The sequence below is a fragment of the Macrotis lagotis genome, chromosome X (assembly GCF_037893015.1).
Source record: "Macrotis lagotis isolate mMagLag1 chromosome X, bilby.v1.9.chrom.fasta, whole genome shotgun sequence".
Lineage (NCBI taxonomy): Eukaryota > Metazoa > Chordata > Mammalia > Peramelemorphia > Peramelidae > Macrotis > Macrotis lagotis.
Window position 1 is genome coordinate 666,522,268 of NC_133666.1, and position 24,538 is coordinate 666,546,805.

Consider the following 24,538-nt stretch of genomic DNA (forward strand, 5'->3'; position numbering starts at 1 on the left):
CCCCGGCCCTGCCTCCCCCTCCCCCCGCGCCCCCCGGGCCCCGGCCCGGCCCTTCCTCCCCTTCCCCCCAGGCCCCGGCTCGCGGCGCACAGGAGGGGGCGGGGCGGGCGCCCTGCGCCCCCCCGGAGTCGGCACGGGGGAGGGGCGGGGAGCGCGGCCTGCCTTTAGAAGCGCCGGCGGCAGCCCCGCGCCCAGCCGCTCCTCGTTAGTATAGTGGTGAGTATCCCCGCCTGTCACGCGGGAGACCGGGGTTCGATTCCCCGACGGGGAGGCGCCAACCGCTTTTTAAGAACGTTGAAAAGATTTTAAAACGCTTAACGTAGAAAAGATTTTTTTAAATCTTCAAGATTTTATATTTAAAAGAAAATATTTCCCATTCGTATGAAAAGATGACTACATGGACGCCGCCTAAAAACTGAAGAAACGCCGCTTCTCGCGCTCCTTCAATAAATCACTTTTCCACTTTCCGCTTCAATAAATAGCCCTATTTATTATGATTTGGGTTGACCTTGAATATTTCTCATTTAAAAAACACTTTTTACTCGTATTAAAAGATTATGTTCTCTTAAATTAGTATTCCTCATAAGAATTAAGTGATTTGTAAAAATGCTGATTATTGTATTCTTAAACAGACTTCAATTACTTTTAACTGCACTCAAGTGGTGTTTTATCTTAGTTGCCTTCTCCCTCTCTGATCATCTCCCATCTCTTATACACATATAGCACATATTTACTCCAAAGAGCACATTAGCTCCCACCTAAAGTATGTATATGCATATTAGACATGTATTACCTATATTACCTCCCATCTATTACATATACCCATATACAATGTCAACTTCCATCTTTATTTACATATTAAATGTGTATCACATGCAATATACATACATGATAGTCCCTCCTACTATATATAACATGTATATTACCTACTATTTATTTTCAAATAAGAGCACTATATATAATTACATGATAAGAAGTGATGTATATGCATATCTGTATTCAAAGCAAATTATCTGCTATTTCTCCCATTAAAATGTGAACTCCTTAAGGACAGGCCTTTCTTTGTATACCCCTCCCCCATCCATACCACCCAATAAGCAAAAATTTATCCATTTATAAATATTTCTTGAGTGACTGCAACTCTATCTTCCTCACAATGGTTAACAGGCTTAAAATGATCCCATTGTAAATAGTGGCTGTATGCGTGTCCGTGTGCATGTGTGTGTGCGTGTGTCTGTGTTTGTGTCTGTGCCTGTCTGTGTGTTTGTGTGTGTGTGTCACAGGGTCACAGCAAGACAGAGACAGAAAATGAGAAAAAAAAGCAAAGAAAGAAAAAGAGACTTCAGGCAAGTTCCTTCATATCCTTGGACCTCAGTTTCCCTATTTGTCAAATGGAGGAATTGGACTAGATGGTCTCTTAAGTTTTCTCCTGGAAATCTATGTATGTAAAAGCACTTAGTAAATGTTAAGATTCAATGGAAATACTGTCCATGAGAGAGAAAAAGGAGGGAAGTCCCTTGAGGGAAGGGTCTTCTGCATGAGGATGTGAAGACAGGACTTGTATAGGATCACAGGGAGGTATAATATGAACATATTCTTCCTGGCTTAGAGAACTGCTCCCCACCTACCACACCACCCTCCCCGTTCTAACAGGGCCATAGCAGAAGCTTCATAAAGCTGTGTTTCATTGAAAGATAAGTGAAGCTGTATATGAAATAGTCCGATAGACTCCAAGGCTACTTTTGTCCCTCTGGACCACAAAATAGCTTCAATTCAGCAACTTCATCAATATGTGTCCAGGTGTTTCAAGAATAGTTGAATTTAGGGGTGGCTAGGTGGCACAGTGGATAGAACACCAGCCCTGGAGTCAGGAGGACCTGAGTTCAAATTCAGCCTCAGACACTTAATAATCACCTAGCTGTGTGGTCTTGGGCAAACCACTTAACCCCATTTGCCTTGCAAAAAAAAAACTAAAAAAAAAAAGTTGAGTAAAAAGAAACAACCCCCCCCACTTGAAATCTTGTAAAAAAAATGTGGAAATAACTATAATACATTACTTGTGATACATACTTAGGACAGATCAAGCCAGGTGATGAAATTCCAGAAAGGAACAATTACTTCCACCTGGAGGAGTCCAAGAGGGAAATACATGGTTGTTTTCTCAGAATGTAAATTCCATGAAGGTAGGGCCTTTTTCAGTTTTTCCTCCTTCTATCCCTAAACTGGTATAGTGCCTTACATATAGTAAATACTTTTAAGATAAATGACTACAGATGGATAGATGGATGGATGGATGGATGATGGATGGATGGAAAAGATGGTAGCCATACTAAGATTTAAAAGAAAAATTTCAAAAGCTAAAATGGGAATGTTGAACAGAATGTTCATGCCAGACTGTTTCAATCCAAGAGAATCCATTTTAGGACCTATTGTGTGTAAGATTTCATGTTGTCATTGAAATCACAAAGACACAATGCCTAACCTGAGTTGAGGTTAGTTATAAGAACATTATTCTTATGAGGAATCTTGTCTCAATGAGATTAAGGTTGTTTGTTAGGGGCAGTTTGCTTGCTGTATGACCTTGGGCAAGTCACTGAACCCCATTGCTTTAACAAAAAACAACCCCCCAATAAAAGGTTTTTTGCTCAAAGAGCTTGTCATTCAACAGGAAGTAATGGTCATACATGAATAATTAAAATAAGAAAAAAATAGAAGAATGAATGAAGAAACATTAAATGTTTGCTATGTTCCAACCTAACTATTGGAGACACAAACTCTAAAGTGGAAAAATTTTGCACCTAAAAAAATTCCCCTACGTTCTGGAGCAGCTAGATGGCACACTGGATAGAGCACTGGAGCCCTGCAGTCAGAAGTACCTGAGTTCAAATGTGATCTCAGACTCATAATTACTTAGCTGTGTGACCTTGGGCAAGTCACTTAATCCCACTGCCTTGCCAAAAAACAAAAAAAAACCCTACATTCCCACAGAAGGAAGAGAATACATAGGTAGAAGCCAAAATTCTAAAAGTGTGTAGAAGGTGACAAACACAAAAGGTGACTTCAAAAGCAGGAGGAACAAGGAACAAGGAAGAAATTGCCTGTCAGAGCCTTGGAGATTGAGTTCAAATAAAACAGATGACAGAAGAAGAAATGAATCTGATGACAATTTCAAAATTTTTGCACAAACAAAATGAGAAGATTAAATGATTTTGTATCATGACTTTGCTGATCCTATTTACAATTAATTGATTTTGTCTGTGAACTTAGTGAAAAAATGAATGTAGCTGGCCTGGATTGAGTTAAGCTTAGAAACCCATTTCTCCTGCTAATCGCTATTTTATTCTTGCTTCAAGGAAATATGTTATCCTTGTGGGGTTCAGGGGGACACCAGGGAGTCTGTTCTAGTATCTTTACACCACCCAACTGTCCTTAAAGACTTTTTACTTTCTTTCCAAAGTCCACTCTTTCTGTTTGACCTAGCAGATGGATTCAAACAATGAATTTTTTAGTCACAAAATGAAAGGCTAGAGTCTCATTTCCCAATTTAAAACCAATCATATTGTCTACCCACACCTCAACTCCGTAACCAATGGCATTATCCTCATTCCTATAATTCTGTCAACCTTGTAACCATTATATTTTTTTTTCCTGGTCTATGAAGTTCTGTTCTTTGCTTGTATCCACAAGCAAAACTGAGTCATTCTATTGGCAGGTAGTTTCCCCATTAATAAAATGCTATTTAGCTCAGAGGGAATGTTCCTTAGTCTACCTCTGTGGAATTTTACGCACAATAAAAATTTAGTTAAAATTTAAGTTAAAATTAGGAGAGAAACAGAAATGGGGGAAGAGGGAGAATTGTTATAGCAAGTTTCTCTAATAAAAGTCTCATTCCTCAATCAAAAATGATCAAAGGATATAAACAGGAAATTTCCCTTTTTATTTTCATTTTTAAATATTTTTATTTTTTCCAACTACATGCAACAGTAGTTTGCACCAATCATTTTTGAGAAGGTTTTGAGTCTTATTTTTCTTCCTTCTCCCTCTCCCCCAGAAAGCAATCTAATATAGACTTTGCATATGGAACTATACTAAACATAAATACATATTATGTTAAAAAAAGAATTAAATCCAAATTAAAGAAAAACAGGAAAAAAACATAACATGTAAGACAACTTTTGAAAATTGAAGATAGTAAGCTTTGGTCTGCATTTAAATTTCACCGTTCTCTGGATATGGATAGTATCTTCCATCACAAGTTCTTTAGGACTGTCTGGTTATTGTACTGCTAAATGGAACAGGTCCACCACAGTTGATCATTACCCCATGTTGTTGGTGTGCATAATGTTCTGGTTCTGCTCATTTCATTCAGCATCAGTTCATGTGTTTTCAGGTTTTCCTGAAATCCTGTCCCTCATGATTTCTTATAAAACAATAGTGTGCCATCATATATATATATATATATATCATAATTTGTTCAGCCAATCCCCAATTGTTGGGCATCCCCGTGATTTCCAATTCCTTGCCACCACAAAAAAGAGCTGCCATGAATATTTTTGTACATTTGGACTTTTTACCCTTTTTCATGATTTCTCTGGGATACAGATCCAGGAATGGTATTGCTGGGCATAATTCCAAATTGCTCCTCAGGTTGGATCAGTTCACTAACAATGCATTAGTGTCCCATAAACAGGCACAATTTTTTTTTTTAGTTTTTTTGCAAGGCAATGGGGTTAAGTGGCTTGCCCAAGGCCACACAACAAGGTAATTATTAAGTGTGGGAGGTCGGATTTGAACTCAGGTACTCCTGACTCCAGGGCCAGTGCTCTATCCATTGTGCCACCTGTCAGCTCCTACAGGCACAAAAATTTTGTTCTGTACCTAATTGGCAAAGTTGAAAAAAAAGAAAATTAATAATAGTTAACATTTATATAACTTTAAATTTTATAAAATGCTTTATATAAATTACCTCATTTAATTAATCAAAACAACCCTGAAAGGTAGGTGTTTTAATTTTCACTATTTTACACAGGAGGAAAGGGTTAAATTACTTGTCCTAGGGGCAGCTAGGTGGTGCAGTGGATAGAGCACAGACCCTGAAGCCAAGAGTACCTGAGTTCAAATCCGACCTCCCACACTTAATAATTACCTTGTTGTGTGGCCTTGGGCAAGCCACTTAACCCCATTTGCCTTGCAAAAAACATAAAATAAATAAATTACTGGTCCAGGATGATAAGGCTATGTAAATATTGTGGAACTCATATAGGCATATCCATGTTTGTTGGTGGAACAAACTGGCCAAAAAGTTCCTAAATTGTGCTTAGCCCTTTGAGCCAGCTAGAGCTATGTAAACCCACAAAGAGATTTAAAAAAAAAAGAGAAAAAGGACCAATATGTACAAAAATATCATCGTGACTTTTTTCATAATAGACCCAAACTAGAATTAAGGGGGGGGGAGTCCACCTCCCAAGAAACAGCTAAATAAGTTGTGATATATGAATAAAACACAGTAGTACTGTGCCATAAGAAATACTGAAAAATGACAGTTCCAGAAGAATCAGAAAAAGCCTCTATGAGCTGATGAAGTGAAGTGAGCAGAGAACTTGGAGAACAATGTATACACTGATAGTATTAGGAAAAAAATATCTTTAAGAGACTATTGAACTTTAGAATTTTGATCAATGACGATAAAACATGAGTCAAGAAATCGGAAAGTGAAACTTGCCACCCAATTCCTGCCAGTGAAGTGATGAACTTAAAAATGAGACAAATATTTTTTGATATGGCTAATGCAGGAATTTGTTTTGCTGCATTAGCCATGAGTTTTGTTATTTTTTAATTCCTTTGGGAGAGTAATAGAACAAGGGAGATAAATGGATATAATGATTAATATCTTTAAGTCTAGAGGTGATGAGAGGATGCAAAGAAGTTTAGTTGGGAGATCCATCCTCTAAAGACTGATCTTCATTCTAATACCCCTCAACCCAATCCTGATCCACTCACAGCCTTCCACTCCAAAGCTACCCAATCCTTCCACTGTGCTTCTGGAATGCCTACTTCATAGGAAACAAATTAGATTTCACCTTAAATGTTTTCCATTCCTGCTTCTTCCATCTTTTGGAAGTCACTAAGATCTGCCTCCCTCTGATGACAAGATCTCACATCTCTTTCTAGTACATTTTCATTTATTCCTTCCAACACATTAGTCAAGGTCAGGGCATTGGCATGCTCCTTTCTCCCCCCATGGCCACCTCTCCCTTTCCCCCCCATCCCTTAATAATCAAATATGCCCATGTCTTCCTCATCCTCAAAAAATCCTTGCTTTATCCACACATCCTCTTTTCTCTTCTGTTGTATTTTCATCCAGGTTATGCCTGCTGGGGGCCCCCCAAGGCTCTAGCCTGGACTCTCTTCTCTTTTCCCTCCATTCCATTTCATTCTCTCATAGTTTCAATGATCATCTCTGGGTAGATGAGTCTCAAGTCTTACTTCTTAGTTCTAACTTCTGCAGACCTCCACATCTGCATCTCAACTCCTTTGCAATTGCCTATCTCAAAATGGATATTCTTTAGGTCTCAAACTCAACATTTCCAAAACTGAGTGCATTCTTTTCCTCCCAAAACCTTCTTCTTTTTTCTAATTTTCTAATATTGAAGTACAACTATCCTCCCAGCTTCCCAGGCTCTCAAGTGATGTAGTATCTTTGACTCCTTACTATCTCTTATTGCCTCCATTCAATTATCAGTCAAAGCCATTTTGTTTTTCTTAGTATCTGCTGAATATACCCCTTCTCTCCTCTACACCTTACTCCAAAACTCTCAAAATAGGTGGCTAGTTGGTCTCCCTGTCCCAATTATCTTCTGTCTCTGATATGTCACTTATTAAATTCATTACACTAAAACACATATCTGACCATATCACTTTCCTATTCAGTCACCTTCACTGGATCCCTATTACATTTAGGACAGTATACAAAAATCCTCTGTTTGGCAGACTCTACCAACCTTTCCAGTCTTCTTACTCCTATCTCTGTACTCTGCAAGCTGAGTAATAGAACCCTCCTTTGTTGCTGTTGTACAGTTACTTCAGTTTTGTCTGGCTATGAACCCTTTTCAGGTTTTCTTGACAGGGATATTGGAATGGTTTGCCATTTCCTTCTCCAGCTCATTTTACAGGTGAGCAAACTGAAGCAAACCACATAACATGACTTGACCAGGGTCAAACAACAACCTCCTAGCTATTCCTCAAACAGATCCTTCCCATTTCCCAACTCTGTACATTTTCTCTGATTGTCCCACAAGCCAGGAATGATCTTCTTCATCTTTACCTCCTAGTTCCCAACTTTCTGGAAGAAGACATTCCTGATTATCCTTCATTTTCCTGCCTTCTTTCTGAGACCCCTTCAATTTATCTCTTCTCTATCTTGACTGCAATAGCTGAATAGATGAAAGGAAGATGAATTGCAATAAGATTGGGAAAATAGGAGGATTCCTGTATACTCTTCCAAGTCTTTGGGCCTGATGGCTCAGATTACATGGGTAAATAGCAATTGTTTCTGTTTTGGCCAGAAACCCTGAAGGTCTTTCCCTCCCAGACCAATTTTTTTTTTAAACTAGGTAACAGTCCATTCTTTGCCTCATTTCTTACCTAGCCTTAATCTCCAAATGCACATTGCCTAGACCAATTGAATTGAGACAGAAAAGGGCCTCAATTAAACCCAAATAATGAGCTTCCTTAGATCCTTCTAAGTATCCTTTTTGGTTCAGGTTCAGGAATTTTCACTGACCCTAAAGCCTTTAGTCTCCTGTGATTTTGTTATCAGCAAGGGGTTATCTTTACCCATCAACCTTTAGCAAGGGTCTGCTCAAGACAATCATTTATTCAAAAGTCCTTCTTACAAGCATGTTGTATAATTTAATTAGAAGTTCTGTCTCTTCTTGGCACCAACATCTAACCTCCAAATCTTATTCAAAAAGACAAATATTAATCTGAGATCATTTCTTCCCTCTTGTTCCTTCTTTTCCTACACAAAGATAAATAAGATGTCACTCCTCTTGGCTACTCTCCCTCCTCTCTAGTGAATAAACACCTCCTTTAACTAGGAGATAACCTACCTTCTTGTGAATTCATTCTCAGACCTTCTACACTGTTTTCTTCCACAATAAGACCTGTTAGAGACCTTAGCTTAAAAAGGCAAGGTCTGCATCCAGATCCATATCTGACCACTGGACCCTCATGGCTCCAGAGGAGAGAATGAGGCTGGTGACTTTGTACAATCCTGTCCCACTTAAATCCAGTTCACTTGCAAGTCCCTGATGTCATGATCCTCTTCGAGAATGAAGAGCAGACAACAATAAGTAATTTGTAAGGCTAGAGACCACAAGTGGTCTTGTCATTGCACTGTTCTTTCCCTGGAGGGAAAACTCCTTCCACTAGTGAAGGTCATCACTTCCTTTGCAATGTAGTCTTAAAAAGTTGTCTAAAGGACAAAAAAAGCTACTTTCTGGCCTAGGGAGAGAAAGGCTATAAAGTGTCCAACATAGGACTTGATAAGACCTTAGTGATTGGCTCTCTATCCATTCAATTTCACTGCCTCTCTAAATGGTATGGTTATTGAAAATGGTGGATGATACAAAAATAATTTCTCTTTGTCTTCTTGTAATCCTCTTCAGTGGAGGTTTATAGTGCTTAGCACAAATTAAGTAAAATTAAGTATAATTAAAATTTTATAATGCTGAATACAAATGAGTAAAATTCACTTTTAAACTGATCCCGTACATATCAAGCACTTTGCAGACCTTAAATATGTAATGTTACCTATAATTATTAATGATTTACTTATCCTATTATAATTGCCTTACATTTCCTGTGAATATATTTACTCAGGGGTAGGGAAGGAAAGAACCTTCTTCTGACCATTCTTCCTTTTAACCCTCCTTCTGCCTCAGTTTTCCTTTCTGCAAAATATGAATAAAAATAGCATCTAACTTCTAGGATTGTTGTGAGGATCAAAAGAGATAATATTTGTAAAACTCTTCACAGTGTCTAGCACTTAGTAAGGGCTTAATAAATGATTCCTCCCTTCCTCTCCTTGGGTTTAATTTTTACTTTCCATCACATCCTACCTATAATGTCCTAATGATTACCTCAATCAACCAGATAACAAGCATTTATTATGTTTTAGACGCTAAGCTAGATGCTGATCTATCCATGTTCTGATTGAATAACAAAACAATCAACAGGAAAAGAGAGCTAAATGAAAAGGAGGAAAAAAAGGAATCTGGGTCTCTCCTTAATTCAGTTTCTTGAAATCACAGAAAAGATTGGATGTACCATTCTTGTCACATTGTTTATAGATTCTTTTGTTTGCAAGTTTCTATTTTCTGGAGTACTTGAGGGATGAGAGAGAGAGAAGAGGAAGAAAGAAGGGAGGAAGGGAGGGAGGAAGAAAACTAAAGTTTGTCCTTCATTTCTGATATAGACCACAATATCAGGAGATGATGTCATACATAACAAGCACATGAATTGGATTGGAATGCCTGTGCTAAATCACCAGCCTCATTTTCTCCTCCAAAATCATCTGGGTCTAGTGGTCAAATATGAATCAGGACAACTGGAGATGACCCTGGATGTGAGGCAATCAGGGTTAAGTGACCTGCCCAAGGTCACACTGCTAGTAAGGGGCAAGTGTTTGAGACTCAAGGAGCTTGCCTTCTAACAAAAGAGCTTATGGCAACTAGTCTACAGGTTCCAGTCTTACCTTCACATAACTGCCACACCTGGGGATCTGGGTTGGCATCAGATCTGGATTAAAATCTTTGCTCTGCCACTTAGCCTGGGCCAGTCATATAAGATCAGCTTCTTTGTCTGTAAAATGAAGCAGTTGGACTAAAAGAGGTGTTCATAACTTTTTTTGGGGGGGGGTCATGGATCCCTTTGGCAATCTAGGAGATCTATGACTTCTTTCAAAGTAAAACTAAATGAAAGGAAATACTATATATTTCAGGCTGAAGTTATTAAAAAGAAAGTTGCCTTTTTTTTTCCTGCTCAAGTTCCCCTAGAGATCTACAGGGTCCGTGGACTTTGGGGCAGCTAGGTGGCACAGAGGATAGTGCACCGACCCTGGAGTCAGGAGTACCTGAGTTCAAATCCAGCCTCAGACACTTAATAATTACCTAGGTGTGTGGCCTTGGGCAAGCCACTTAACCCCATTTGCCTTGTAAAAAAAAAAAACTAAAAAAAAAAAGAATCTTCGGAATTGATGGGGGTGAAGAGACCTTCCGGATGGGTAACCTTCATGCTTCCAAAAGGAGGCATCAGGGTAAGATGTCTGGGGAAAAGTGATTATAAAAATTCATTTACTTCTAAAGATGACATTGTTCTGATTTTATCCAGGCTTGTAATACCACAGGCCCCTTCTAGAAGCTCCTAGATCAGTCAAAAGAAATCAATCTAAGAACCCAATCTAGAGATACTACATGTATTTTCCCTCAGTGTCATTTAATGTGAGCGAAAGAATATAAATGGATGTGACACTTTAAGGTTGTCTTATTATTCACGAAACATTAAAACACCAAAAGCAAGGGTAGCATGGAGCACTGGAAGGAGAGAAATCAGAAGATCTGGGTTCAAAGTGCTTCTATCACTTATGTGAGTTACTCACAAATGAGTGACTCAAGTCACTTAAATATGTCTCTTTCCTTATCTGGAAAATAAGGTGGCTGGGTTAGATGGCCCTAGGATCCTATCTGCTTTTAAATCTATGATCATTGAAAGATCGGGGAAATTACTAGCAAGGGTTATTTAAGATGAAAAGGCATATTTAGGTCATCTATGTACCCGTAAAGGGTATACCCATCTCCCTGAAATAACATGTGTATCAAAGTTTATCTCTGGCTGAATTTTTCTACCACTTAAGCATTTTTAATAGTCCCTTCTTGTCTGGGCAGGGTCTTTTAACCTTACCTCCAAAATTTGTTTATTTTTTAATATTTTGAAGATTATTTAATATAACTGACTTCCATGTAATCCTATAGCTTTTTTTATGCATTTAAAAACACTTATCTTTATTCTGAGGGGGTAAAAACCAGAAACTGAGGTTCAATAAATACCAAAATATACATAGGGGTAGCAAAGAACAGGAAATGAAGTGGGTTCTCTCATCAATTGTGAAAGGACTGAACAAATTCATAAAGGAAATGATGCAATATAATAAGGAGTAAGAAATGATGAAAAGGAAGAATTTGGGAAATTTTGTAGGAAGGTATGCATGATGAACTAAGCAGATTGAAATAAAAGATATGCACAATGACTGTATCAATGGAGATGGAAAAGATGACTAAAAGGAAACAGATCATATACCAGGATCACAAGTGATAGATGATTGGGGACTATAGTGTAAAGACAAAAGTTAATAGCATGTTTTTTAAAAAATATGTAAATAACCAGAAAACTGTAGTTTTCTTCCTCCCTCCCTCCCTCCCTTCTTTCTTTCTCTTCTCTCTCTCAAGTACTCGAGAAAATAGAAACTTGCAAACAAAAGAATCCACAGACAATGTGACAAGAATGATACATCCAATCTTTTCTGTGATTTCAAGAAACTGAATTAAGGAGAGACCCAGATTCCTTTTTTTTTCCTCCTTTTCATTTAGCTCTCTTTTCCTGTTGATCGTTTTGTTATTCAATCAGAACACAGATAGATCAAGCATCTCATCCTTTTTAGGGATTTCTCTTGGAAGCCAGTGGAGGAGGCTGGGGATGTAGCTCAGTGGTAGAGCGCATGCTTTGCATGTATGAGGCCCCGGGTTCAATCCCCGGCATCTCCAAGTGTCCTTTTTGTTCCCTTAAACAGCTCTTTTGGAGTTTGTATTTTTCCTGTCGTGTTCTAATAACCGAATCCCCTCCCTGTACAGGTACAATTACATCTCCTCAAATGTCACAAGTGATTCTGTTTGCAAAACTTTAAGGAGCCCATTGTTTTCCTGACTCTCTGTAGCCATTCCAAATATCATAAAAACAACACTTCTATTTTTTTTTAATTTATTTTTATTAAAGATATTATTTGAGTTTTACATTTTTCCCCCAATCTTGCTTCCCCCCCCCCCCCCCAGAAAGCTCTGTCAGTCTTTACTTTGTTTCAACACTTCTATTTTCAACAATTTTTGGCTATTCTAGAATACAACTTCTGGTTATTTTCCAGTACCAGATAGGGGTTTTCCATCTTTTCTGTGTCCAGGGTGATGGGGTAGAGCCCCACATTTATTAAAAGAATCAAACAAAAGACACAGTTTTCAAAATATTTTACACTAGATCACAGACCTAGGTTAAGGACTCCTATCTATAGCAGAGCATAACCCTAACCATAGTCTAATGCTACCCCCAAACACTTCTCATCTAGTCCCCCTCACAGTCTGTCTTATTTGAGAAATTGGTCCCCTCTGGCTTAGACAGAAAACTTTTGGAGGTCATGGATAGGACTTCCTCATCTTGGGACCCTCTGCAGCACTGACACACGTAGCCTGCACTAGTTAAGTCATTCAAAAGTTTGCTTTAAATGAACAAAGGTCCAAGCCACAATAATGGCACTAAATGTGTAGCCAAAAAGTAAAAAGTAAAAAAAGAATAAAAAAATTTAAAAAGTAGAAAGTTCAAATTTACGAGTTCATTTGAAATATCTTCCTTCCTTTAAAATTGTTTTATATTTGTTTTTATTTCTATCTTTTGCATTTAAACAACCCTTTATTCAGAAGGTATATTTTCATTCAGCTAGCCACCCTTAATAATAACAGCAGCAATGCAACAAAAAAGGGGAGAAGGGAGGGAAATAATTCATCAATTATTTGACAGACATTGAGCCTGAGTATATGTAGCTTCTACACTCATAATTCCTCACCTCTGCAGAGAAGCAAGGCACCTACATTTTGAAATAACTTCCCAATCTGATCCTGACAAAATGCAGCCATTTTCTGATTCCACTGCGTGTGGCACACCCCCAAATGCTAGTGAGTGACTCAGATTTTAATCTAAATTGTGTAAAATTATTTCAAGCACTAAGCAAACCTACTCGATCTTTCTTTAGTTCTTTTTTTTAAACTCTTCTTGTTTAAGTCAAAAGATATCCATAAAAACAAATTTAAAGTTTCCAAATGGATTGAAAGAAGATGTTTAAAATGGATCAAGTTAATAACATGAAGAGCAGAGTTGAGGTTATTTAATGTCTTGGGGCTATTTATTGGTTGAGTTTCTGCAATGTGTTTATCAACAAGTCAATCCAGAAGCATATTTTTGTGCTAAGGGCTGAGGATACAAAAGAAAGACAAAAACTATGCCTGCCTTCAAGGAGCTGCCAGTCTAATGGAGGAGAGACTATACAAACAACTATGTACAAGTAAGATAGAAACAGGATACAGTGGAAATAATAATAATTAACATTTTTATTCTGCTTGGGACAGCTAGGGGTTGCAATGGCTAGAGCATTAGATTGGGAGCCAAGGAAGACCTGAGTTCAAATCCTATCTCAGACACCAGCAAGTACCCATTTACCTCTGTTTCCTCATTTGTAAAATGAAACAGAGAAGTGGCAAACCACTCCAGTATCTGTGCTAAGAGAATTAAGAGCTGATTGCTTCTCTAAGGCTTTACAAGTATTCCCTTTTGAGGGAAGGCATTAGAATTGAGAGGGAGTTGGAAGGACTTCTTGAAGGGGTTTCATTTGACTGGTTTTGTAAGAATATGCTTCTTTGAAAGGAAAGGCCTAATTATTGGAAGTCATAGGTAATTGTTCAGACTTCAGGAATGTTCAATAGTAATGACAGTGAAACCCTGGGTTCCAGGGATTTTCCTTTGGCTGCAAAGAAATCTTCCCCTCATCATTATGCACCAGGAGAAAGAGGACACTTGTAGAAGCCTTTATTCTGAGATTGTTCAGGGTGGGAAAAACCCTTCCTTAGAAAAGGGGTGAATGTGCAATTAATTCTTTGCAACTGGCAACTTAATTAAGCCAAGCTAGGCAGGGATAAACAACAAAGGAGCCCCTTTGCCTGGTGGATTAGCTGCAGGGCCTCCTCCTTACATCTTTTATGATCAAACCACTTAGAAGACCAGGAGGTGCCCCTGCCCTTCAAACCTAGCCTTCCAGGCACCTCCCTTTCTCTTTCCTTTGCAAGCATCCTTTGTTGGCTCAGCCCAGAGCCACCAGGATTTTCCTGAAGCTGAATTATTCCATAAACAACAGATGCAAACTAAAATGGGGTATAACTCTTCAGGGTGATTATGTTCTCTGCAGGGAGGAGGAGGAAAGAAAGGGAGAAAAGCTGGGATAGAAAGCTCTCTTCCCTCCTACTCCCTAACTCCTTTGTGAGCAGGGGGAGCTGGTGCATGCGCTCACTTCCCTACCAATCAAGATGTTGTTGCTGGGCCCTGCTCCGTCTTCCACTGGCTTGTGGCCTCCTCTCCTACCACCAGCTCTGGAGCTGCTCCACTTCACCCTTGTCTTCTGTGCATGCAAAGGAAGGATTATCTGAGAGGGCATTGGGGGGAATCGAATTTGTCACTCTCAGGGGTCTAGCCAAGGATAAGGATGAGGCTCCTTAGGGCATCTGCTGCTGAGGCCAGTTTGGAAAGTGAGGCATAAGAGAACCACTCTCCCTTTCCTGATCATTGCCCTTCTTTCCTAGAATGTCCCCCTTCCCTAGGCCCTTGGCCTTGAGGCAAATCCTCCAGAATACTGGATACTTTCCCTGGAGTTCTAGGTCTTAATTTGAACTCATCATCAACTCAAGATCTTCATTTAAAGAAAATATATTTTTATTGATGTATTTAGTTTTTGTATCCTTCCCTCAAAAAAAAAATCAAACCAATTTATATATATTTAAAAATCTGAAAGGACAGGCAATGTTCCACCCTCTCCAATACTGGCAAAAGATCTACCTGGGGAAGAACTTCCCTTCCCCCTTACCCCATCTCCTAAATCTGGGTCACCACCAGCCCCTGCTTCTCTCCAAATAGCTGTTTTTCTCTCCTACTCTTTCAACACTTGTGACCTAACTGTGATTAGGGTACATTAATCATCAGCCTTACAGCACACAAACAAAAAAACAAAAGCAGGGTGTGGTTTTCACATGAAACTAGGTCAGTCAGAAAGAAATTGTGGCTTGTTCTCATCCTGTGCTTAAACAGAAAACCTACATTGTACTACATTTTCACTTTCAATAATGTGGGTGTTAGTGTTGTCCTAAAAGATTGTAATAAATAAAGTTTCAAATATGTGAATATTTCTATCAAAAAACACCAGAAAGGGAAGTATTTTTCTGACTGCAGAGATTTATAATATATATGATAGAAAATAAATTTATAAAGTTTCCAATAAAAATGTATATAATTAATGATTTTTATAAAATATAATCACCATAAGTTAATTTATATAAATGTGGAGTTTATGAATTGTAAATTAAATCTAGAAGATATTTAAACAAATATATACATATATATGTAAAGGGAATTTTCTTTCTTGTTATGTTTCTGTAGATTTGACTTTCAGCCAGTCACTGGGCTTGTTTCTTTAGCTTTAAGTTAAGGGCATTGGATTTACATGACCCAAAAGATTTTTCCAACTCCAAATTCCAATTTAGATTGTATAACTTAAAGAGTCAACTCAGCTGAGGAGCCGACATATAGCAATGTAGATTGTTAGGAAAGGGAATCATGGTGATTATAAGGAAATAATCAACTAACTAGTTATAACTCTTTTCCTTTTCTCAAGTGGAACCCTTAACCCACTGTCCCAGTAGAAATCATTTTGATCTTGTGATATGATTTGTCAACAATTTCGTCTATGGCAGGTTTTCATCAAATGACACCATAAATAAATACCTGGTTGACATCATAAAACAACCTGGCCTCTTGGGAGGGAGTCCTGAACTAAGTCAAATTTCAATGGTATTTATTTTTAATGTTCTCTGAGTTTTTAAATCTGAAAATTGGAAGGGGAAAAAAAACCTAATAGAAGTTTTAGGAGTAAAGAGTAATTCAGAGGGAAAAGATTGAATTTGCTCAGTTTGTTTTTAAAAGGAATTAGGAACCTCTGCTTTCCTTTCCTGTACTTGGTGTATATTTTTGCAATAGTTTATGCTTATGTCAATTATACAGGATCCTTAGGAAGATAGAAGAGACCATTTTGCTTTATAATTCTCTTAATCAGTACTATTCACTGAGGCAAAAATAGGGAAATCTGTGGGGTTTGCCTGAGTCCATGGATCTGAAGTCCTCCAAGTATTCCTATAGTGGACTTGAAGGTGGTTGAGGAGAAAGAGGTCCAGGAGCCCTAGTGTCTTCTAATAAGATCCACAACATCCAAAGACTTTAGGCTTTATCATCTGCACCTGGAAAACCAAATGTATAAAAATATTTGAATGCTCATTGTCCAGACTAGTATAGGATGTTGGACACAGTAGAGGTCACCCATGGTGGACCAGAGGTGAATAGAAGGAAGCTGCTTTGGGGAAAGGGCAAAGTTGTCTTAACGATTCCTAGCTTGTCCCTGGAACAAAGGTCCACGGTTTAATACCAGCATTTCATTATTCTGATGCCAAATGGGTTTGAATGCCCAGATTCCTTGAACAGTGAAAGGTGAGGACTGCACAAAGGGAGAGATGGGCAGCGTGGCCCGCATTATAAACTGGGATGACTTCGCAGAAGTTATGGCAAGAGATGCCCTGGATGTGTAGGGGAGGGTGAGGGATGGGCAGGCCTAGAAGGCCCAGGCCCGGCCCAGAAGGCCCAGGGCAGGCCCAGGGCAGGCCCAGGCGGCCCAGGCCCAGGCCCCGAAGGCCCAGGGCAGGCCCAGAAGGCCCAGGCCCAGAAGGCCCAGGGCAGGCCCAGGAGGCCCAGGGCAGGCCCAGGGCAGGCCCAGGCCCAGGCCCAGGCCCAGGAGGCCCAGGGCAGGCCCAGGAGGCCCAGGGCAGGCCCAGGGCAGGCCCAGGAGGCCCAGGGCAGGCCCAGGAGGCCCAGGGCAGGCCCAGGGCAGGCCCAGAAGGCCCAGGAGGCCCAGAAGGCCCAGGGCAGGCCCAGAAGGCCCAGGAGGCCCAGGGCCCTCGGGAGGACGCCGCGGCCGGCCCGGGCGGGGGGCGTGGGGGCCACGCCGAGGTCCCGGGTGGGACGGTGCTTCTGTTTTCTGCCCAAAACGAGCTGAGCCGCGGCTGGACGGGCCTCGGGGAGGGGCCCCTAGGTCCGGGGTTACAAGGGGCCTCGGGCTCCTCGGCTCCATCCTTTGTTGTGCGGACGAGGCCGATGCCCCCCCGGGCCCCCCGGGCCCCCCGCCCCCCGGGGCCACTTCGCCCCCCCTTAGGGTCGGGGAGGCCGTGACGGACTCGCCTTCGGGCCGGCCGACGCCGGGAACAAACGGGCATTGCTGGGGGGCTGGCCAGCGGGGCCCCCGCCTGAGGGGCACGGGGGAGCCGGGGGACCCCCAAACGGCTTTGTGCTCTTTATGAGGAGGTTGGTGAGCGCGGGGCCCGGAGCCAGCCCCCCGCTTCTGGGGGACGCCGAGGCCCGGGCCAGGGGGGCCACGGGCGGGGGCGGGGTCCGTTCCGCGAGGCCACGCCGGGTTTTGGCGCCGGCCCCGCCCCTCGCCCCGCCCCCCACGTCCGGCGCCGTCGGAGCACTGCCGCCGAACGTCGCGAATCCTTCCGCCGACGCGCCGACCCCTCCCCCGCCCGGGCGGCCCCCCCTTTCCCTCAGACCCGCACGGGAGGAAGTTTGGAAGAGGAAGTCACCAGCTCGAGTACGGGCCGGGGCGGCGCGGGTGGGGGCGGGGCGGGGCGCCGGCGTGGCGCAAAGAGTCCCTTCTCGGCGTTTCCGCGGAGGGATCTCCGGCAGCCGCGCCGCGCTCGGCCCCTATATAAGGGCGCGCCGGGTGTGGCGCAGCCAGATCCGCCGAGAACAGGAGTCGGCTCGTTGTTCAGTGTGTGTCGCCGTCGCCGCCGCTTGGTGAGGGGGCGGGTTCGCCCCGCGGTGCGGGCCCGGGGCGGCCGGGGGGTGGGGCTGCGGGGCCGCGGGGCCGGCGGGCTTAGGGGGCTTAGCGCCCGCCCGAGGCGGCGGTTTGTTCTGGGGGGGCGGGGCTCCCAGGAAGGGGGGAGAGAGAGAGAGAAGCCCGCAAGATGGCGGCCTGCGGCGGCCTCTGACGAGACGAGCCCGCGAGCGCGGGAGGCCCGGGCTCGGGAGCGAGAGGGCGCCGGGGGCCTCGGCGTGAGTGGGCCGCTGAGGCTGGGGGGGAGCGCGGTGGGGGCGGGGGCGCGTGGCGCTTTCATCCGGGGCCTGGGGGAGAGGAAGGAAGCGCGCCCCCTGCAGCGGAGGGGAGGCTTCGCAGAGCCGCGGGGGGCGGGGCCCGGGGCGGACCGGAAGTGAAGTAAGACGCGCAGCGTCGGGGGGGGTGAGGTCGGGAGGAAGTCGGCGTGCGTGGCGCGTCAGGGGGCGGGGCAGAGCCCCTCTGTCCGCGCATCACGTGACGTCCGGCCCCTCCCCTTCTGTTTTCTCATCCGGCAGTGAGGGGCGCTAGGCCGCCTACCTCGACATGGGCTTTCTTTTGCCAGTCAAGGGGCACCTTCGGGTGGGGGCCGTGGTGGATCCTGCAGGACTTAAGTCAGGAGAAGGGACAGGGGCCCTGGAGTAAAAGGCGTAAGTCTTGGGGGTTTAACTAGCATTTACACATTAGAAGGATCCAGCTTATTTTTCTCTCTCAGAAAGCAAAGAAATTAGTGATGGTGGGATAGACTTTCAAATTTAATCGTTTTAATATTAGTAATATTAAATAATTAGTAATATTTTTGCAGTGTCGTGTTTAAAAGAAATTTTAACTTGTTTTTTATGTAAGAAGGCACAAGTTCTATGTATGGATTACATCTTCACCTAAATAGGGTCGAGAAAAAAAAACTTTAAATTTAGAAATGAAATCTTACTATTGAATATCAATTGTTTCTCACCATGTTTAAATTTTTAATTTTTTGTTTTTTTGAAAGGCAATGGGGTTAAGTGGCTTGCCCAAGACCACACAGCTAGGTTATTATTATGTGCCTAAGACCACATTTGAATTCAGGACCTGTTGACTCCAGGGCCAGTGCTTTATTCACTGTGCCACCTGGCTGCCCCTTTAATTTTTAATGTTTGTTTTCTGCCTATGAATGTGTAGGAATCCTAAGGTTGATTAAATTCCTCTTTTCTCACACTTAATCTGAACTATCTTGACTAAATGGTAGAGATTTTTTTTTTTTGCAAGCAGATGGACTTAAATGGCTTGCCCAAGGCCACAGCTAGTAATTATTAAGTGTCTGAGGTCGGATTTGAACTCAGGTACTTACTCCTGACTCCAGGGCCAGTGCTTTATCCACTGTACCACCTAGCCATCCTTAAATGGTAGAAACTTAAGTGTTTGGCTTTTTTTCCCTCAAATTTTCAAGGTTTATAAAGGAACTAAATTGCTTTACAAGAACGATTACAGCATTTTTTAAAAAATATTCTTTTTCTTTATATTTTACTAGACAATGCAGATCTTTGTGAAGACCTTGACGGGCAAGACCATCACCCTTGAAGTCGAGCCCAGTGACACCATTGAGAATGTCAAGGCAAAGATCCAGGATAAAGAGGGCATCCCCCCAGACCAGCAGAGGTTGATCTTTGCCGGAAAGCAGCTGGAGGATGGTCGCACCCTGTCTGACTACAACATCCAGAAAGAATCCACCCTGCACTTGGTCCTTCGTCTCAGAGGTGGGATGCAGATTTTCGTGAAGACCTTGACGGGCAAGACTATCACCCTTGAAGTCGAACCCAGTGATACCATTGAGAATGTCAAGGCAAAGATCCAGGACAAAGAAGGCATCCCCCCAGACCAGCAGAGGTTGATCTTTGCTGGAAAGCAGCTGGAGGATGGTCGCACCCTGTCTGACTACAACATCCAGAAAGAATCCACCCTGCACTTGGTCCTTCGTCTCAGAGGTGGGATGCAGATTTTCGTGAAGACCTTGACTGGCAAGACCATCACCCTTGAAGTCGAGCCCAGTGATACCATTGAGAATGTCAAGGCAAAGATCCAGGATAAAGAGGGCATCCCCCCAGACCAGCAGAGGTTGATCTTTGCCGGAAAGCAGCTGGAGGATGGTCGCACCCTGTCTGACTACAACATCCAGAAAGAATCCACCCTGCACTTGGTCCTTCGTCTCAGAGGTGGGATGCAGATTTTCGTGAAGACCTTGACGGGCAAGACCATCACCCTTGAAGTCGAACCCAGTGATACCATTGAGAATGTCAAGGCAAAGATCCAGGACAAAGAGGGCATCCCCCCAGACCAGCAGAGGTTGATCTTTGCTGGAAAGCAGCTGGAAGATGGTCGTACCCTGTCTGACTACAACATCCAGAAGGAATCCACCCTGCACTTGGTCCTTCGTCTCAGAGGTGGGATGCAGATTTTCGTGAAGACCTTGACGGGCAAGACCATCACCCTTGAAGTCGAGCCCAGTGATACCATTGAGAATGTCAAGGCAAAGATCCAGGACAAAGAGGGCATCCCCCCAGACCAGCAGAGGTTGATCTTTGCTGGAAAGCAGCTGGAGGATGGTCGCACCCTGTCTGACTACAACATCCAGAAAGAATCCACCCTGCACTTGGTCCTTCGTCTCAGAGGTGGGATGCAGATTTTCGTGAAGACCTTGACTGGCAAGACCATCACCCTTGAAGTCGAGCCCAGTGATACCATTGAGAATGTCAAGGCAAAGATCCAGGATAAAGAGGGCATCCCCCCAGACCAGCAGAGGTTGATCTTTGCTGGAAAGCAGCTGGAGGATGGTCGCACCCTGTCTGACTACAACATCCAGAAAGAATCCACCCTGCACTTGGTCCTTCGTCTCAGAGGTGGGATGCAGATTTTCGTGAAGACCTTGACTGGCAAGACCATCACCCTTGAAGTCGAGCCCAGTGATACCATTGAGAATGTCAAGGCAAAGATCCAGGATAAAGAGGGCATCCCCCCAGACCAGCAGAGGTTGATCTTTGCTGGAAAGCAGCTGGAGGATGGTCGCACTCTGTCTGACTACAACATCCAGAAAGAATCCACCCTGCACTTGGTCCTTCGTCTCAGAGGTGGGATGCAGATTTTCGTGAAGACCTTGACTGGCAAGACCATCACCCTTGAAGTCGAGCCCAGTGATACCATTGAGAATGTCAAGGCAAAGATCCAGGACAAAGAAGGCATCCCCCCAGACCAGCAGAGGTTGATCTTTGCTGGAAAGCAGCTGGAGGATGGTCGCACTCTGTCTGACTACAACATCCAGAAAGAATCCACCCTGCACTTGGTCCTTCGTCTCAGAGGTGGGATGCAGATTTTCGTGAAGACCTTGACTGGCAAGACCATCACCCTTGAAGTCGAGCCCAGTGATACCATTGAGAATGTCAAGGCAAAGATCCAGGACAAAGAAGGTATCCCCCCAGACCAGCAGAGGTTGATCTTTGCCGGAAAGCAGCTGGAAGATGGTCGTACCCTGTCTGACTACAACATCCAGAAGGAATCCACCCTGCACTTGGTCCTGCGCTTGAGGGGAGGTGTCTAAATTCCCTCAAGTTTCTTTCAAGCTTTTGAGTAATTTCACTGCACTTTTCTTTCAATAAAGTTGTTGCATTCCCAAATGCTTGTTTTTCTTTTTGTCATTTTGGTTTTGCTTGTTTAAAATAAAATCTCAAAATAATGGGATGTTTTCAGATAAGTATTTTAGTGTTTGAATGACAAGCAGTGAAGATTAATCACCTTGAAGAAAATAAACTTTTGGAAGCATGCTGGTCTGTAATATCAAGTGGTTAAAATGGTTTATTCTCTATTAGATGCTGAAATGCTATGATTTTTCATTTGTTTAGAGGTAAGCTAGAGAAAAACTAGCATCTTGAAATGCAGGCTTTTCTTAGAAGTAATTTTTTTCCTTTTAAAAGATTTTATTTTGAGTTTTACTGTAAAATTTTTCCCCCTAATCTTGCTTCACCCCCCCCCCCCACGAGAAGGTAATTTGTCAGGTCTTTACGTTATTTCCATGGTATACATCCAACCAAATTGAATGTGATGAGAGATCATCATAAAAGTATAAGATAGTAAATTACATAGCAGGTTTTTTTCTTAGTTTTTTTTTTTAAGGTTTTTGGAAGGCAAATGGGGTTAAGTGGCTTGCCGAAGGCCACACAACTAGGTAATTAAGTGTCTTGAGGGCCCAGTGCTCTATCCACTTTGACATCTAGCTGCCCCATGACATTCTATTTTTTATGTAGAATTGCACAGAAGTGAGAACTTCAATTTTATACTGTTAACTGCCTTAACCAGTTAGGACAGTGGAAAACTAAGGGGGAACGGTACTATGGCCAACTGATAAAAGCATTTGAGGTAATTTATAAACCACCTGTGCTGCAAATGAATTGGAAATTACATAAACAAATTAGGGGAAGAAAGCAAGGACAATATTTAAAAGAAAGATTTGAATCTAGATTTGTGGCGTATGGTTTTAAAAGGTACCTAAATTTTAAACAGGAGCAGGTGGTCCAACTGTATAATGAGGGGTTGATAAGGATTTTTCCTAAATCCAATCAGGTCTTAGTGAAATAAATTTTTTTTAAGGTTTTTGCAAGGCAAATGGGGTTAAATGGCTTGCCCAAGGCCACACAGTTAATAAGTGTCTTGAGACGGAATTTGAACCCAGTACTCCTGACTCCAGGGTCGGTGCTTTATCCACTAAGCCACCCAGCCGGCCCCATGAAATAACCTTAAAACAACCTAAGATTGGCCTATGTGGTTTGCATTGTCATTAGCACTGTGTCTTGTAACTTCACTACAATCAAATTTTTATAAAGGGAAGCGAAACACTTGAGGTTGGTTTTCCAAGTTTAATTAGGAGTACAATTAACCAAATAGTTTTCATCATGCATTTTACTTGTTAAAAGTGAATAGCTTTTTACATGTTATAAATAGTAGCTAGTTAAGGTTTTCTTTAATTTCATTATCCAAAAACTACATCCTGTGGTTGGAGTGGGTTTCAAAATATCAAAACAGTGATTAGCGGTGCCTTGTCCCATTTTAATTCCCATTTTCATTAGTTTAATATACCTTTAGGGATTCAGTGATGGTCTCTAGATTAATACATGGCAGACCTCACAAGTGCCAGGAGAGGGAGCTAGTGTAATAGACTGGTTTCATTTTCCAATTTCCATGAATGGGATTGAACTGAATGAAGCCTATATTGATAGTTGGTTATAAGTTTTTCTATTTCAAATAGATGTTGCTTATATTGTTTACTTATAGGAATTACTTGGAAGACATTTAAAAAAATTTATTTCTAGGTCTCGTAATCTTGAAAAGTATATGTGGCTCATGAAAGTATCATTCAAATATACTGCTCTGTACAGTGGGCCTTTGTGCTAGTTATTGAAGGGAATGCAATGGCCCTTGCCTATTTTTAGTGTGTACATGGTAAGTGAATAAAACTGCAGTAATTATTTGCATTATACTTGATATAGATGAGTTAAAAGCCACTGTGGTGTAATACCTGATCAGGAAATTATTTTAAAAAATTGGGCTTATTAGGGAAGGTTTCCTGGAAGAGATTTAATTTGAATTAAGCTTTAATGAGCAAGATTTGAGGAGGCTTTTTTATCTCCTGTGTTTTTGTTCACAGCTATACTGCACTGGCAGATTTAATGCTGTGTCCTTCAGAGCCTGACATGGGACTTTGTGACAAAATTATTTTTAATTTGGAGAATGAACTTTAACAAAGTGTTAGATGGCTACATTGGGGCTTACAAGTGATTTGGAAGATTTTTAGATACTTTTAGTCTGATTCTTATGTAAAATGAGCTTTTCTGTGATGTCAACTTGCATGAAATTTTTAACAAAAGACAATGATTACTGTTAAAATGGATGTAACATTCTGTTTCCTTAGTCCGTCTCCCAAATAATATTACTTCATAAGAACTAATTACAATTGTATAAGTTTGATTTCTAGTGGGGGATTTTTTGATTTTTTTTTTGCATTTGTGTATGTTTAGGTTCTTTATGTTCCTGTTTCTTTACTGCCCCCCAAAAGGGTTACTCTGTATGTTTCTGTTGAATATGGACTTGTTTTGGCTTGCCTTCTTTGTCCTGAAATAAGTATGAGCAATTATTTTTGCAAAATCCTAAATTGTTTTTCACATTTAGACCATTTTACAGCTATTCATGATGGTGATCATTAGAACTGCTTATCTTATTTTTCTTCCTGCTTATCTTTTTTTATCAGACAAAATTCATTTTGTGTAAGTCATGGTATTTTTTTTCCTTTTCTCAAAGGACATTTAGCTTGACAGGATTTCTTATTTGTGCAAGTTGACTGAAAAATGTGGGTAGTCTGACACAGTTGTCAAATCAGTCCCTACATTTATCAGTCAAGGCCTAAATCATCTTTTTGGAACATCGTGACCAGTATATTTTGAATAGATCTGTTTTTTTTTCTTACTATATTAGATATGTAATAGCTTAGAAAAAATT

The 24,538-nt window shown here is 41.8% G+C and overlaps 1 protein-coding gene and 2 non-coding genes across 5 annotated transcripts; all 3 read left to right on the forward strand.

Moving 5' to 3' along the window:
* The first annotated feature begins 199 nt into the window (after positions 1–199).
* Positions 200–271, forward strand: TRNAD-GUC (transfer RNA aspartic acid (anticodon GUC)). The gene has a single exon. It is a non-coding gene; the product is annotated as a tRNA-Asp (tRNA).
* Positions 272–11,750: 11,479 nt separating this feature from the next.
* TRNAA-UGC (transfer RNA alanine (anticodon UGC)) lies at positions 11,751–11,822 on the forward strand. Its single transcript has one exon. It is a non-coding gene; the product is annotated as a tRNA-Ala (tRNA).
* A 5,868-nt stretch (positions 11,823–17,690) lies between these two features.
* Positions 17,691–21,666, forward strand: UBC (ubiquitin C). 3 transcript variants are annotated; one of them, XM_074205380.1, is made up of 2 exons: positions 17,691–17,776; positions 19,530–21,666. In XM_074205380.1, the coding sequence occupies exon 2, from the start codon at positions 19,533–19,535 to the stop codon at positions 21,588–21,590; it is 2,058 nt and encodes a 685-aa protein (XP_074061481.1). In that variant the 5' UTR covers positions 17,691–17,776; positions 19,530–19,532; the 3' UTR covers positions 21,591–21,666. The 3 variants fall into 3 exon arrangements, with proteins under 3 accessions (XP_074061481.1, XP_074061482.1, XP_074061483.1); XM_074205381.1 differs by lacking the exon at positions 17,691–17,776 and adding an exon at positions 17,875–17,982; XM_074205382.1 differs by lacking the exon at positions 17,691–17,776 and adding an exon at positions 18,541–18,669.
* The last annotated feature ends 2,872 nt before the right edge of the window (positions 21,667–24,538 follow it).

Coding starts and splice junctions, on each gene's coding strand:
- UBC (XM_074205380.1), top strand. CDS start 19,533: ATGCAGATCTTTGTGAAGACCTTGACGGGCAAGACCATCACCCTTGAA.